The following is a 16,692-nucleotide window of genomic DNA, read 5'->3' as shown; positions in this document are numbered from 1 at the left end:
GCATTTCCAACTGTGAACACCCAGGGGCTGAGCCAACAATGCCTTTGAGAGAACCTGGCATGGCCAACAGACCCTTCTCTGGAGGCTCCACACGGTGCAGATCCAAAGCAGAGGTTGAAAGGACAGGAAAAGCTGGGGATTTTGGGATAACTCAATGCAGAGAATCCCAGAATGGTTGGGCTGGGGGGAACCTTAAGAATCATCTGATTCCACTCCCTGTTATGGGCAGAGACACCTTCCACCATCCCAGGTTGCTCCAAGCCTTGTCCAACCTTGGACATTTCCAGGGATGGGACATTTAGGAGTAGCCTTGAACACTTCCAAGGATGGAATTCAGGAGCAGAGAGTCCATCAATCTGTTTCCACATTGAGGGATGTGGGCCAATTCCACCCAAAATGCTCATGGGAATCTCAGTCCCTCAGAGCTGCCCATTCCTTGGAAGTCTAAGGGGATGAGCAAAGTGTCCAAGCCCAACCAGCTGCTGGTTTCACCAACACCTGGACACTTCTCAGGTCACACCCAGGGCAGCTGCCACCAGAGGATTTATACAGAAAGCACTTTGTGTGGAGAAAAGGCCATTCAGTCACCAAATATTGACCAAAAGACATCAAACCAGCCCCATTTGCACCACACCACCACCAAATCCACATCTTTCTGAGCTCTAGGTGCTGGAGCTGCACGGAACTGCCTCTTACCTTGAGTTCCTTCCAGCTGTCGAGCAGCCTGGTGGCCAAGTCGCTCACATCCACAATTTTATCCGTCTGCTCCTGGCTCCTCTCGCTCTCCACGTCGGAAACTCCTTCCTCTTCATCCTGCGACGGCGTTTCCATGGCCATGGGCTCCTCCAGCTTCGCTCCATTGCTCTCCTTGACCTCCGCCTCGGGCTCGGCCTCCAGCTCCGCAGGTTGGGATTTGCTGCTCTCCACCGGTGCCTCCACAGCAGTTTTGATGTCCTGCTGCTGCTGCTGCTGCTGCTCCTCCATCACCTCCACTGGGGCCGCCTCCAGCTGGTCCAGGTCCTCCTTGCCCTCCTTCCCTTCCAGCTCGCTGGTGGTGTCCGAGATGGCGCTGTCCATGCTGTTCTCACTGATGATCTTCAGCCTGCGGAACACCAACTTCTTGGGGGTGTCCGTGTCACCTTCCACGCTCTGCTTGGCCGAGAGCTCCGGGGTGTTGAGCGGGGTGTGGGCCCGGGACGTGTTCTCGCTGGAGTATCCGTCGCCCTCGCTGAGCTGCGGCACCGCCGTCTTGGTCTGAGCCCAGCGCTGGATGATGGGCAGCACCTTGCTCTCCTCCAGCATGTTCTTGGTAGGGATGGGCAGCAGCTCCAGGGTCTTCATGATCTAAGGGCAAGGACAAGCAGGGCACTGTCAGAGCCAGCAGGATTTAAAGCTGTGTCCAAGCTGGAATAATTCGCTTTTCTCAGGAAGAATTAACTCTGGATTATCAAGGTGATCACAAAATCCTGGTTTGGGTGAGAAGGGACCTTAAAGCTCATTTAGTTCTCCTTGCCATGGGCAGGGACACCTTCAGCTATCCCAGGTTGCTCCAAGCCCCGTCCAAGCTGGACTTGGACACTGCCAGGGATGGGAAGTCCACAACCTCTCTGGACAACCTGTACCAGGACCTCACCACCCTCACAGCCAAGAATTCCTTCCCAATATCACAAAATCTAAGATCTAAATATCTGATCTCATCTATCTAATGACGGTCACAGGTCATAAGTGATAGATTTTGGGAAGAATTTTTCACAGAAAGGGTTGTTAAACATTGGAATGGGCTCTCAGGGAGGTTTGGAGACCCATCCCTGGAGGTGTCCATGGAACACCTGGAGTTGGCACCCATTGCTCTGGGCTGGGAACAAGGTGGGGAACGGGCACAGCTTGGACTCAGTGACCTTGAACTTCCAGAAGTCTTCGGGCATCTATTCCTAAATTGTTTATGGAAAACTGAAACATTCCAGCTCCACTTCAGACTCTCAGGATCTCTGTGCTTCAGCATGGAATAAACAGCAACAGCAACAACCCTTAAGTCTGGCTCATGGAATCTATGTCAGGAATCTAAGGAAAACCACAGGAGCAAATTCCTTCCATCTATTAAGGATCTGCCTGAGGGCAGAAATTTCGGGCCTGTAGTTCTGAGGCACCTGAGGTTGTTTTCCATGAACACTTGGCAGAGATTTGCATTTTAAAAAAAAGAGAAGAAGAAAATTCTGGTGATCCCAAGCATTCAGCAAAGCTGCCAAAACCCCTTCCCCCAAAAAGGGCTGGCCAGCCCTGGCACAGGGCGAGTCCCCATTCCTGGAAGGATTTAAGGGCCTTGTGGATGTGGCACTTGGGGACAAGGGTGAGTGGTGGCCTCAGCAGTGCTGGGGAATGCTTGGACTCGATCTTAAAGGGCTTTTCCCACCTCAAGGATTCCATGAGAACTCCCAATCCCAGGGAATCACTGACCTCCAGCTGCAGCTTCAGGTTGTTGGCCGTGCTTCCTCTGCCATCGCCCAGCTCCGTCATCCAGATCCAGAGCAGGGACAAGCCGTGACACTCCAGGAAGGACTTGAGGCAGGACTGCGAGTGCGTGTTCTGGAGAGGCAGATGTGGGAACAGTCAGAGACTTTCAGGCAAAAACATGGAAAACTGCTCCACTGGAAGCATGGGCAAAGCCATGGCAGAGCCAGAACTCGGCACCTGAGCAGGTCCAAGCTGATTTGAGTGGCTGGAACTGCTGGGACTAGAGCAGGGATCCAGCAGCAGGACCATTCCAACTACTACAGCTCACACTGGGCAATAACACCGAAGGATAACGGATCCTGGAGCTGCTTGGCTGAGCCTGGGGTGCAGCAGAAAGGGCAGGACCTGCCTCCCACACTCCCCCTCTTCCTCTGAGGATGTAAATTTGAACAGGACGTGGATCCCTCCCCTTCCCAGGCCGCTCCTCACCTGGATGAGTTTGAGACAGGTGAGTTTCTGCTCCAGGGTTTCGATCCGCACCATGAGCCGGGACAAGCTGAGCACCTGGTTTTTATCAGAGAGACCCTCCCCGTTCTCCAGCAGCGCCTCCAGCTCCCCATCCACCTGCACAGCCACAGGAAAACACCCTCAGGCTCAGGCCAGCCAATTCCCTGACTCCCAAGCTCCCTTTTCCCTATGGAAAATGTTTCCGCTCTGCTACAAATTCCACGTGATTGCACCAAAACCCTCTCAGTCCTGACTTGACCTTTTCATGCAGGAAAACAAACTAAGAAAATATCTTTAATTGCAGGTAAAACTTATTATTTATATTCTGAGTTGTATAAATTCTTTACAAATTTGTAATGATTAATGGATTATAAACTGTAACAGATTTATAATCCTTACAACCAGAGATTCCCTCTCCATATGCACACTGAAATATCACCCTCTCATTTAGTGACTAATTAGTGTTTTAAAACACCCTATAAATTATTTAGGAATTATTTCTTGGTTTCCTCACTCTCTGATACAGCACATTAAAATGAAACTGGCATTTTTAAACTTCCCAAAAGAATTAGGAATCAGTCTTCTCCATAGGAACAGAGGTTTATCCCTTCAAGGATAGAATAATTACAATTTGTAGGAATTAAAGAAGAGCCTGTGCAGGTTCTTGCAGAAGATTTCACCCAAAAAATTCCTCCTGCTCTGGATTCTCTGCACTTTTTCCACATGGCATGAACCCAAACCTGAAATTCCATGTGTTCTCTAAAATCCCACCTCCCAACCTGGAAATGGTGAAACTCTGCCCTTGGAGCTGCCAAATTTCAGGTGATGCCCTAAACGGCAAAGACAGTATTGTTCATCTTTCATCAATGTTTAAAAATCACGGAAAGCAACACACATTTTTAAATCCAGTTTACGGTGGGGTTTAGTTATGGATGAGCAAATACTGGACCTGGGAAAGTCACTCTCTGGTGGGACTTTAAATAACCAGGAGAAAAGAAATTGCATGTAACTGTAGATCCAAGAACACAAATCTTGAGGGGCTTTGTGAAATAAAATAACTGGAGTTGGAAAAGACCTCCAAGATCATCAATCCAACCTTTAATGACACATCCATGAAAAGATTGAACCCCGAGGCCATCAGGATCATCTCCTAAAGGAACAGCGATGGGATGAGAGGAAACTGCCTCAAGCTGTGCCAGAGGAGGCTCAGGTCGGACATGGGGGAAATTCCTTCATGGGAAGGGCTGGTGGTGGTGGAATGCCCATTCCTGGAGGGATTCAAAGCCACGTGGATGTGGCACTTGGGGACATGGGTGGTCTTGGCCGTGCTGGGGAATGGTTGGGCTCAATGCCAGGGGCTCAATCCTCAAACTCACCGAGTCCTTTTTCCGGGAGCGCTCCTTCTTCATCTTGCCTCCAGCCGCACGGATGCTGACCCTGTTCTCCCCACCCAGGTACCCCCGGCAGTTGGAGGAGCCACAGAAACATTTCTGGGCCTCTTTGCTGTGGGGGGACACAAAGGGAGGTTCAACAACAGCTCAACCCCAGCCACAGCCACCTCTGCACCTTCAGAAGCCAGGAATGGGAATGGCTCTGCGTGGAAAAGCCACTGAAAATCCAAATAAAGTCTTAATTCCCAACACAGCTGCCATGATCCTGAGCTGGAAAGCCAAGCCTGCCTCAGTTCCAGGCTCTCCACAGGCCAAGAACCAGGAATCAGAGATGAAAAGGTGGAGATGGTGGGGCTGACAACTTCTTATCCCACATTGCCATCAATATCCTAATTTTTCTAAGGAATTTATCCTCAGGATTATACATCCATTAGGACAAACTTGCATTTCATAGCATTTCATAGCTCATATTCTGAATTTTAGAGCTGAAAACAGGATAAAGAACAAGCTCAGGATTCATGGAAGCAGCAAAATCCACACGGAAAATTTGTTTTGGATGTTCAGCCATGGCTAATAAACACAATAAATATAATGCAATACAGTTCCCAAGGAATATTTCTACCAAGCCTCTGTATTTCTCACTTGACACACCATCCATTTTAAACTCCATTCCACAATTTCTTGGGAAAATGGCAGGGTTTTATTTTAAATATGTGGAACCCACTGGAGGAACGTGGCTCTGCTGTGGTAAGAAGCAGGGATGCTCAATTCCAGGAATTTCTAGGAAGGAGGAATAATCTTAAAACGTAACTAAAAATTCATTCCTGCTTACAGAAGGGCCTGGAGAAGGTTCCAGAAGGAAAAGGAAGAGATGTTCCTCAAGTTATACTTCACCAAAGAGTAATGGAGGAATCTTAGGCTCAGGTTTAGCCAAGGGATCCCAATTCCAGGCTGGATTAGGCCAGGCAGAGGGGATGATTTATCCAGGGGATTTTACAGCTCCTTAGGTACTTGCAAAGCCATAAAACAGGAGTGGGAAGGGAAGAACGGGAATTCTTGAGGAATATTATAAAATCTGGAGCATGGCTAATTAACAATCAGACAGGAAGAAGCAGGGAAGGTAATTGTCTGGGAAAGGGATGGAGTAGGAAGAGTGGGGAAGGGGAAGAGCAGGAATTCCTGTGCCAGGAAAGGGGACGTACCCGTATCTCTGGAATTGGTAATCAAACGTCAGCTCCGAGCCCGACGGGACCAGCTTGGTGGTGAAAAACCCAACCCGGAGCTGCCCATTCACAGTCCACTGTGGGAAAAAGATGCCAGGAGTTATTCCAGGCTCCACTCCAGGTTTGCTTTCCCTGGACACACCAATCCTTGGGAAAGCTGCACTGGGGAATTCCAAACCGAGCAAAGCGCCCGGTTCAAATCCAGGTGTTTTCACGTCACTGATACAACAGCAACAAAAATCCCCAAAATAAAGGAAGAAAATGTTTCAGTCTGAGCTCTCCAGAGGGAGGAGCTGCAGGATTTGACCCAGCATTTTACCTTTTGGGTCTCACAGTTTGGCTCACAGCTGTGGTTCATGAAGCGGGAGCAGTTTCCTTTCTGGGTGGCGTCGATGATCTGAAAAGGGACAAGAAATGCAGGGGAAAAGACTCAATCCTTGGAATGGGAACCAGCTACAAACACAGCCCATGTGGGAATCATCCCCCTTCCCACTCTTTATCTCATATTCCCCATCTTTATTTTAGAGATTGGGGTTTGCTAGGACATTGATTCCACCCAAAAAGAGCACTTAGATACACGGCTCCTCATTTTCAAGAGCTCTCCAGCTGAATGCAGATCCTGAATTTTGTTTCTGATACAGCCATGAGGGGCTGGGACAGTGAATTTTTCTCCCACACACTTCATGCTCCAAGGGAAAAGTCATCCCAGAAATAAAAACTCATTTGATAACTGGAAATGCTCATTTGTGACACTTAAAATCACACAACAATCTCAAAAATCCTTATTTTAGGAGAAAAAAACACCCAGGAAAAATCACTCTGAGTATTTTTAGCTCCTTTTCTCTCAAGCTCCCCAGACCTATAAAGTCCTGACAGGAGAGACGAGGAGAATAAGGAGAATAAGAGATGGAATTTCTATTTATCCTTCTTGTTCTCAGGTAGAGGGAACAGCTCCACATCCCCTGCAGCTGAAGCAGCCATAAATAATTAAGGATATCCCATATATAAATATTCCAGTGGCAATCCTGCACAGAGGAACTCTGCCAGCTTTAAATATCCCAATTTCATGGAGTTTAATGTGAAAGGAAATGTGGATTTTTGGTGTATTTGGGCACCCAAAAAGGGTGAGTTTGGCTTGGAGCATCTTCCCAAACTTCTCTCCCATGGATGTTTGCCCATGGAACAACGAGCCATGCCCCATCTTTTCCTTTGGAAAAACACCTTTCCTCCCTAAGGATGCTGGGATACATTTAAACTGCCACAATTTTGTTGGAACTGAGCAATGAGTTAAAAAATCCTGAGGCTTGAAGTTTCCTTTCCTCAGGAAAACATTCCCAAAGGATTCAGGATGTTGCTCCATGGGTTCCCAAGGAGCTGGTGCTGTACACAGCTAAATCCAGCCTTTCCCAAAGCCCATCCCAGCAATCCCACTGCTCACCTCATCATTCTTCAGGGCCATGAAATAATAGTGGATGTTCTTGTTCCGGGCATATTCCTTCACCCGAGCCTTGAATTCCTTGTGATCCAGCACTTCCCCACAGTATTCCAAGACAAAAGTGTTGCTGTAAGAGGGAAAAATATTAATTTTCTTAGAAAAAAACTACAAACACAAAATAATCCCTGTTCAGGAGGATTTCCTGAACACAACTCCCAGCCTGGCCATCCTGGTGGTGTAACACTAATGATGTGCCTTAATCTCAGGGAATTCTGATTAATTTGGGATTGTACGCTGTCACATGAGGTGACAGAGTGACAAAGCTCCCCTTAGAGCAGGGTTTGTTCTATAAATTCAATATATTCATAGAATTACAGAATGGTTTGGGTTGGAAGGGAACTTTGAGCTCATCCCATTCCAACACCATTCCTATGGGCAGGGACACCTTCCACTGTCCCAGGCTGCTCCAAACCCCATCCAACCTGGCCCTGGACACTTCCAGGGATCCAGGGACAACCACAGCTGCTCTGGGCAGCTGGGCCAGGGCTGGAGAGCCTTTTCCAATAGGAATTTTCCCAATATCCCCCCTGAGCCTGCCCTGGTCCAGCCTGAGGCCGTTCCCTCTCCTCCTGTCCCTGTTCCCCAGGCTGTCCCCTCCTGTCAGGAGCTGTGCAGAGCCACAAGATCCCCCTGATCCCCCTTTTCTCCAGGCTGAGCCCCTTCCCAGCTCCCTCAGGAATTCTCCAGCCCCTTCCCAGCTCTGTTCCCTGCCCTGGACACACTCCAGGATGCTTCTTTCTCCCAGTGAACCTCATCTTGGTCTCTCCATCCTGATCCTCCCCTGTGCCTCAGGAGATTTCAATGTCTTCACTCCTCTCTCCTTTCCTGGCCTCACCTAACCCAGCACTTGGAATTACAATCCTGAATTAACAACAAGGAGGAAAGATCCCCTCAGGATCTTCTCGTTGTCCCAAGAGGAGGAGGAGGAGGAGGACTCAGGAAGAGAAGTTTTGCAGAGATGGGAAGAGATGAACAGACACAACAGGAATGAAGTAGGGACAGAGAAAGGGGAGGCAGATTCATCCCAAGAATAAGCCATGGAAAGGATGTTGGGAAACCACAAAGAACAAAACCAGGCTGGGAGATCAAACAATAGACAGGCAGATGCCAAAGAGGAAGAGGGACACCCAGCAGGGACGAGGACGAGCTGGAAGAACTCAACCCATCTCCTGTCAGGAAAATCCAGACCCCACAGGCCCTTTTCCCTTCAGGAGGGAGTAAAAGGGTGGGAAGGCTTACGATGGCAGGTCCTTGGCAGCTCTGAGCCCCCAGCCCTTCTTCTCGGTCAGGATCACCTCCACATCCGCGTGCTGTTTCTTCTGGAAGCGCCGGTTGGAGCAGTAGTCACCATTTGGACACCGGGAGGAGCTGAGGGAAGGGAAGGGAGCAAATCAATTCCCAGCAGGAAAACAGCACCAACAGGAAGGGCTCAGATGGGAAATAAACCCCAAATAATCACGAGAAATTCTGTGCGAAACCTTCAAATGTGGTTTGCTATAAAAAGCAGAACCACGGGGCTGTCAACGTGCAAATGTAGATCATTTATTTCTGGAAAGACAAAAACATTTGGAATGCTGATCCCACTGTATTTCTGTATCAGGGCATCCCAATGGGGAGAACTGGGCTCTTCTCACCTCGTTCTGGGGGTTATTCCCTCAAGATATTCCCTGCTCTAGGCCTGACCTACGAGATAAAAGCAAAAATTGGGATTCTGGCAGGTAATTCCAATCCTTCCACAATCCTCGTGCCACGGGGAAATCCCACCAAGCACCCTGTCCCTCCCTCCAGCTCCCATGGAGCAGCAAACCTCTTCCAGAGGAAGAAGGAGACAACAGCCATAGGCTGGAGAGGCTCTGGGGAAAGGAGATCCAGGAGGTTGTGAGGGCTGATCTCCCGCAGATCATCCAAAGATTTGAATAACGGAATCAAGGAATGGTTTGGGTGGAAAAGGCCCCTAAGGATCACCTCAATCCACCCCCTTGCCATGGGCAGGGACACCTCTCACTCTCCCAGGCTGCTCCAAGCCCCATCCAACCCCCAAAACCTTCCAGGGATGGAGCAGCCACAGCTTCTGTTGGCAGCTCCGAAGCTCACTCCAGGCCAGCATGGACACTTCACTGCCACCTCCCAGGAATTCCCTGGTTATTTGAGGGATTCCCAGGACACCTCCAGGCCAATCCATGGACCCCAACTCACCACTCGATCATGAGCAGGCGATTCAGACAATCTTCTCCACAGGCCACCTCCCCCTGGGCCCGCTCCTCCTTGGACAGCGGGGGACACTCGCACAGCATCCGCTTGATATCCCGGTGGGATTTGTTCTTCTTCCTGGGAAGCCAAGGCATGGAAATGCAGGTGAGACAGCAGCCAGGTGGAGAAACTCCTCCTCAATCCTTATCAGTGGTTTTTGGAAATAAGAGAAAATAAATTTCTCGATGTATGGATTGATAACCCTAGGGACAGGAATAACCAAGGACACTTGGCTTGGTGATGACTTTGTGATGACAAAAGGTGATTTCTTAAAGAGAATTCCCAGGATATTTAGCTGGTTTTCCTTTCTCCTCCCTGTCTATGTTCAGTTGGACACCCACATTTTAATAAGGCAAATTGCAGGGTTTGGTTACTGCAGCCTCTGCTTTGCTGTCAAGTGAGAGGATGAAAAAAAGGAGAAAATCAGAGTTAGACAAAAAGCAGGGAATCCACTAATTCATATTTTAGCTTCCATGAATGATTTGGGGAATGCTCTGGAGCGTGGATCCCAACAAGGCAAAAAATCCATAAGGAAAAAAAATCAAACTATGGCAATTAGATCTAAAAAAGCTCCTCTGAGATGATAAATAAAGACATGGAAGTAACCAAAACCTTTGGAAAAGTGTCTTGTGTGTCCAAGAGCTTTTCCACACCCTGACAGAATTCCCTGTGCCAATTGAGTGAGCTGGAATTTGGGAACATTAAACAGGCAGGATCTGGTAAAGCTATAAAAAAAGAGTATAAATAAATCAACCTTGCCCTCTGATCCTCCCATTTTCCAACTCTTCTCAGCACTTGGGACTGTCTGGGCCAAACTGGGTGATTCCCTTTAGGAGAAGAGAGCCTGGGGTGGCTTTGCCAAATGTGGGGAATGCAGCACCCCTGCCCCTTCCTCCAAAGGATGCCAATTCGGCCATAAAAACCCCCAACCATCCTGGAACCAAATGGAAGCTAAATCCCAAACATGCTCCAGGAATTAAAACAAGGACAAAGCAGCAGTTACCTCTCTGTCAAGTAGACGTTCTCCTCGATGAGGTCAAAGTAACAGGGCATCTTCCCCTGCTTGGCAAACTCCTTCCAGCGCTGGGGGTCCCTGAAATCATCCATGATGCATAACCTGCCCACCATGGAGGAATCCTGCGGCGCTGGCTCCACCTGCTCCCCCTCCAGCTTCCCCTTCCTCTTCTCCCCGGAGTCGCCGTCGCTCTCCGAGTCGCTCTCCAACTCTGGCCGCCTTTTTTTCGGTGGGCCTCGTTCCTTCACGTCGTTTTTTTCCAAAGCTTTCGCCTCATCCTTCTTCTCCCCGCCCGGCACCGGCTCCTTGGTGGAATTGCTGCTGATCTCGTGTGCCTGCACCGAGCCCTTTTCCTTCTGCTCGGGCATCTGGGATTTTCCAGAGGGGCTGGGAAAGCGGGGTTTGCACTCCTCATCCCAACGCTCATCCTCTTCAAACTCTTCGTGGTCTTCCGTGAGGGAGTCCGGCACCTGGCCCTGGATGCGTTCGTAGTTCACCACGGAGGCTCTGCTGGCTGCCCTCGCATCCCAGTAACAGTTGCCTTGCCAGTAGCTCTGGGAGCTGGGATAGGCTCCCGGGCCCGGCTGGTAAACGTAGCCTGAGTACATCCCAAAGCTGCTGTCCGGCTGCTGGTAGGTGCTGCTGGGCTTCTCCTGCTGGGAGAAGTCCCAGCCCACGGCACCCATCTCCTCCGGAGCACGGAAACCATCCAGCCTGGAGTAGTCTCCGAGGCCGGACTGGTTCAGCCCGCCCTGCCCTTGCCGACTGTCAGGCTTGGAAGAGCTCATCTGGTGCCGGGATGTGTCGGTGCTTTCCAAACTCTCCGGGATGCAGAAGGGCTGCTCCTCCGGCCGGCCCATGGGCCTTCCCATGGTCACCGCGTCCGGCAGCCCCAGCCTCTCCTCCGTGACAGCTTTGCCGTGGGAATCGGCCGTGAGGTCCGCCTGGCTCGTGCTGTCCACACCATCGCTCTGGGCCTGGCACGGATCCGCCCGCAGCTCCTCCAGATCCTTCCTGCTCAGCTCTGTGGAGGTTGCCGGACTCTTCTCCATCCCTCTGGGAGAACACCTGCTCTCCACCTGGGGACCACCTTTACTCCCCATATTTTCTGACCTCTCCTCATAGTAGGGCCTGCTGGGCTCGGGGCGCTCATCATCCCAGTGGTCGGAGAAGCGCCGGTTGCTCCGGGAGGAGCCTGGGCTGCTCTCCTCCATGGCTATGGTGGAGTTCTTGGGAACCACCACAACTGACTGGAGCTTCTTCCGCGGCGTCCCATCGTCGGAATCCGAATCCTCCGTGTCACTGTCCTCGCTGCCCGCCTCGCTGTTGCTGTCCCCCGAGTCGGAATAATCGTCGTGGCCAGCAGGAATGAATTCCAAGGCATTGCCGCTGCTGTCACACGTTGGGGCTTGGGTCACCATCTCCGTGTCGTCTGCTGTGACGATGACATCGGAGGAGGGATACAAAGTGTCTGGAAAAGCTGAGGCCACCAAGGGCTCGCTTCCCTCATCCCTCTCAGCTGATACACCAGGAGACTGAACCCTCAGCTCATCCAGCTCAGCTCCCTCCGTGGAAACAGCACTTTCTTCCACGACCTCTCTGCCGCGGTGCTCCAGCGGCACTTCCGAATAGTAGGAATGTTCATTCTGGAACGACAACTTGCCTTTTGCTGAGCCAAGATCAACGTGCTGAGCATCCAACTCCAGCATCTCTTCGGCTTCCGAATGCTGGAGTGGCTCCTGGCACACACCCGGTGGGGGCACATCCCATTTGGAAGAGACACTTTCCTCCAGCATGGGATGATCTGACTGGAGCCTCTGGGAACAGCCATCCTGGGAGGAATCCCTACTCGAGCTTTCCACTGCCAGGCTGATTTTATGAGAAGGATGGCCATGTTCATCCTCCCCGGCAGACTTGGAATGGGAATCCTCCGCGCTCTCGTAATCACACGTCACCGTCTGTGGCTCCACCTGCACGTCCAGGAAAGTCTCGGATGTCATTTTCAAATCCGCAGGTTCCGCTTCGATTTCCACTTCCGAGTGGTACAAACCAGGGGTGGCATCATCAGAAATGTAGCAAAAAACAGGTTCTTTGGTTTTGTCACACAGAGTGTGAGTCACCTCCTCATCCAACTTGTTAAGGTCAGTGTTAGTGGGATCTACATTCACGGCAGGGAGAGGGGCGGCTTCCTCCAGCTGCTGCGGCTCCGGAGCCTCCGCTTCCTGGAACAGGCTGTTGCACTCGCTGGACTGGACCCGGGAATCATCCAGCTCTTGTTCTTGGGACACATCTGTGCTCTCAAACCCATTGGATGGCAACGGATATGATGGGCTGGTATTGATGGCAGGAGATGCTTCCGACCGACCTGGGCCGTGGTCGGAGGATGCAGCAACATCCTCTGCTTTGCAGGCACTGGAAGTTGCCAGACCCTCATCCTGACCCTCTGGGGAGCCATTCACGCTCGATTCTGTGGGGAAACACATTCTTAAGGGATCGTGCTTTGCCCTTAAGAACGTTTCTTGCTCCTTAACACTGTCATGGCCTTCGTTTGCTGCAAGTTCCTCAGATTTTGAGTTTGCCAAACCTGCCTTGGACTCGTTGGCCTTTGGCAAAGCGGGAGAATCGTTGAACTGATTTAATGGAGAAAGTGTCTTTTCCCTTTCCAACTTTTTCACACTGGACACCCTGATCTCATTGTTCTTTACACAAGAGGTCTCTAAATCTAGAGAATTAGACTTGGACTTGATTTCTTCAATTGATTCTGTACAACAGAAAGAACTCTTAAATTTATCAGGCTTTGGTGCGGGGGCCTTGGAAGGGGTGGATTTATAGCGGGAGGAATTCACATTACTGTCGGGCTTGGAATGGGATGTCCCCTTCCGATAGCCCAGTTCATCAAGGGGAGAGCACCTTTTGGACACTTCACTTTCAGAAGTCCTTTTGGAATCTCGATCCGCTTTTGAAGACGACCTCCCCCGCCTGTCCACATCGGCATGAGACGACTCCACTTTGCTGTCCCTGTCCGACTTGGAGTAAGAGGATCTCGAGTCTCTGTAGGAGGAGGAGGAATGGGAGGATGTACGCCTGGAGTCGCTGGACCTGGAATGTGTCCTCCTGTACTCGTCCTCCGAGTCCGAGCTCTCCCGCGCCCGGCTGTCCGCGTACGACCGAGAATAGCGCGACCGTTCCCGGTACGGGGAGCTCCGATGGTACCGGCGGTCGGAGTCGTAGTAATGCGAGCGTTCCGACCTCGAGTAGGAGGAGCTGGTTCGGGAGCTGCGGTCGGAGCGGGAACGCGAATGAGACCGGCTTCGCCTCCTGTCTCTGTCAGAGCGGGAGCGGGAGGACGAGTACCGTGAGTCTCTCTCCGATTTGGAATAGCTCAAGTACTTCTCATCCCTGTCCGACCTGGAGCGCGACGAGGACTTGCCCAGGTCATCACTCCGGTGGGACGCAGAGCTCCGTCTGGGATCTCTCTCCTTTTCCGTGCTGGAGATCTTCTGCTCATGCGACCGCTGGCTGGAGGAGGTCCTCACGGAATCCTCGTCGGACTCGGAGCCCTGCAGCGCGCCATCCGACTGGGAGAACTTCCTCTTGGCTCCCTGCCTCCGGGAGCACACGGGAGCACCCTTTGAGCCGTCAGAAACCTCATCCTCCTTCCCAATATGGGAATCTTCCTTGGGCGGGGTTACCTCTGTCTGCTCGGGCGCAGGTGGAGTCACGCGTTCCTCTGAGCCGCGCGACGCCGGATCCTGCTTGGCGTCCGGCTCCACGGCCTCCCTGGGCAGCGCCTGGCTCGGCTCCCTCGGCACGGGGGCTTCGGCTTCGCCGGGCGGCGACAGCAGCAGCGCCGGCATCGGCGTCACCAGCGGGGCCGTGGCTCCAGGAACCGGCATCGGTGACGCCGGTGGTGGCGGCGGGGGTGGGGGAGGCGGCGGCGTGGGGGGGAGATCCACGGCGAAGGCTACCGGTTCCGTTACCGTTGTCGCCGGAGCTGGGGGTGGCTTTGCCGTGACGTTCAGTAAATGTTTTTTAAAATGAATCTTCCCCAATTCTACCTTCGGTTTTGGAGGCGAAGATTCCTCGGCTGAACTGGCGGTATCGCCCAGGTCCAGTTTATTTTTGGGGTTAAAATCAGTGGGAAGGGGAACCGCTGGAGGGGTGGGAGTTTCATTTTGTTTCTCGTTTCCCAGAGCAGCCAGGAATCGATTGGGTAAAGTTTTCTTGGTTAAACTAAAACTGAAAGACACTTTTTGTCTTCCCTGCTCCTCAAGGTTAACCTTGGTTTTGGTGCCTTTGGGCAAAAAGCGGCTCGAGGCGACGCCTTTGAACACGGGGCCTTTGATAAAACCGGCTCTTGGCACCGTTTCAGGTTTGCCCTGTGAAAGAAAAAGAAGATGCAGTTGGAGGAATTGGATTTTGGGGGGATTTGAACTCAGTTCCGCAGCATTTTCTTTCACCTGGTGAATTTTTCATGATGATAAAAGGGAAATGCATACCCTGTGTCTATCTTTATTGCCTGGCTCTGTCCTGAAAAAATCAATTCCTAAGACTTCTCCAGCTTGAAACTAAGCCTCCTCTGAGGTTTGGGCTAAGCCTTTTTATCTGACTTACTAATGACCAAGCTCAAAGTCCTTTTATCATTTAATTCCTATTTTTTGAAAAAGAGAGTTCAGCTTATAAAGTTAATTGAGGGCAAAATTCTGCTTCTTTTATGCTGTTTCTGTGGTCCCAGGCTACAAAAGATCCTGAGTTTTAAGCTTAAAGTGCACTTGTTTATGTGAATCCACCTGGATGCAGCCTTCCAGTACCGGAGAAGGCTCCAGGGAGGGCTCAGAGCCTCTTGCAGGGCCTGAAGGGGCTCCAGGAGAGCTGGAGAGGGACTGGGGACAAGGGATGGAGGGACAGGACACAGGGAATGGCTCCCACTGCCAGAGGGCAGGGATGGATGGGAGATTGGGAATTAGGAATTCCTGGCTGGGATGGAATTCCCAGAGCAGCTGTGGCTGCCCCTGGATCCCTGGAAGTGCCCAAGGCCAGGTTGGACATTGGGGCTTTGAGCAGTCTGGGACAGTGGGAGGTGTCCCTGCCCACAGCCAGGGTGGCACTGGATGATCTTGAGAGTCCTTTCCCGCCTAAATAATTTTGGGATTCTGGAATTTGGTCCCAGCATAAACCAGACCAATAACAACTACAGCAGGAATATAAACCCCATCCTTTCCCACCTCCCCCTAACAGCCTTCTCCTGGTCATCACTAATTCCTGCAAGTTCCCATGCTCAGGCCTAGACCAGCATTAATGAACAACTCCCCAAGAATTCCCATCAGGACCCAGTGGTGCATGATGACTCCATCAGCTCTGGATCAACCAACTGTTCCAAGCTCCATGTCCTTCCCACCAGGAGCTTCTGGCTGCCTCCTGCCCAGGAGCTCGCTCAGCACCTTGCAAGCCCAAATCCAGGAATTTTCAGAGCATGCAGCACCCTCTATTCACCCATTTGAGCATTTCTTCCTCTGTTTTAAATCTTAAAGCTCATCTGTGTCCCAGGAATAAAATCCTGGAGAAGATAAAGTGGGAAAAGGGCTTTGTTGTCAATAGTACCTATCTCCAAAAATCCAAATTGCATCAGAATCATGGAATTCCCAAATGGTTTGGGTTGAAGGGACTCTCAGGATTATCCTGCTTCAATCCTGCCATGGCGGGGACACCTCCCACTGTCCCAGGCTGCTCCAAGCCCTGTCCAGCCTGGCCTTGGACACTTCCTGGGATCCAGGGGCAGCCACAGCTGCTCTGGAAATTGCATTTTGTGTCTTAACCCTAATTCCAATGGAAAGAGTCATTTCCAAATTGTCCAGAGCCAGGTTTTGCTGCTGTAGCTGTGCCATGAGCAGATTTTTGGCAGGAGCAGCAGTTTCTTGCAGCCCCCTGTGAATTATTAAGGATTTTGTTATCCTTTAACTCATGGAAAACAACGCGGAACTGCCCAGGATCAAGGCACCACAGTAAATGATTAAATGAGACATTGGTGGATTGGAAATCCTGTGTTTTCTGCACCCTGGGACATCACATATCCAAATAACTCCTCTTTTTCAGCACACTGGGGGTTTCATTGTGAGTACTTGTTAATGGTCTATCCATGACTCGTCCTGGGGACCCAACTCAGCATCACTCTGGATCTGCAGCAGCAAATTCCCTTCACTGTGGGAAAACCGGGAGCAAAACCCAAAAGCGTTTCCTTGAAATCTATGTTTTTTACTAGGGGACATTTCAGGATGATTTTAAAGGAGTTTCATGGCTGAAAGAGAATCCAAAACATTGACTTTGGAAAAAAGGAATCTCCAGCTCTGAAATGGGCTCCTC

The 16,692-nt window shown here is 51.0% G+C and overlaps 1 protein-coding gene across 3 annotated transcripts in view; it reads right to left on the bottom strand.

The window, feature by feature from the left end:
- Positions 1–16,692, bottom strand: part of SETD2 (SET domain containing 2, histone lysine methyltransferase) — a 51,886-nt gene that overhangs the window by 22,865 nt on the left and 12,329 nt on the right. For all 3 annotated transcript variants that reach the window (XM_041714277.2, XM_072925232.1, XM_072925231.1), the window contains 10 exons: positions 10,321–14,711; positions 9,264–9,395; positions 8,307–8,435; positions 7,011–7,134; positions 5,892–5,969; positions 5,552–5,649; positions 4,335–4,461; positions 2,941–3,075; positions 2,455–2,583; positions 697–1,344 (listed from right to left, as the gene is read on the bottom strand). In XM_041714277.2, coding sequence (XP_041570211.2) covers positions 697–1,344; positions 2,455–2,583; positions 2,941–3,075; positions 4,335–4,461; positions 5,552–5,649; positions 5,892–5,969; positions 7,011–7,134; positions 8,307–8,435; positions 9,264–9,395; positions 10,321–14,711 — 5,991 coding nt within the window. The remainder of the gene's footprint in view (positions 1–696; positions 1,345–2,454; positions 2,584–2,940; positions 3,076–4,334; positions 4,462–5,551; positions 5,650–5,891; positions 5,970–7,010; positions 7,135–8,306; positions 8,436–9,263; positions 9,396–10,320; positions 14,712–16,692) is intronic.

Source organism: Taeniopygia guttata, chromosome 2 (assembly GCF_048771995.1).
Source record: "Taeniopygia guttata chromosome 2, bTaeGut7.mat, whole genome shotgun sequence".
NCBI lineage: Eukaryota > Metazoa > Chordata > Aves > Passeriformes > Estrildidae > Taeniopygia > Taeniopygia guttata.
Note: the sequence above shows the minus strand (reverse complement) of the source record. Positions and strands in the feature narration are given on the sequence as shown.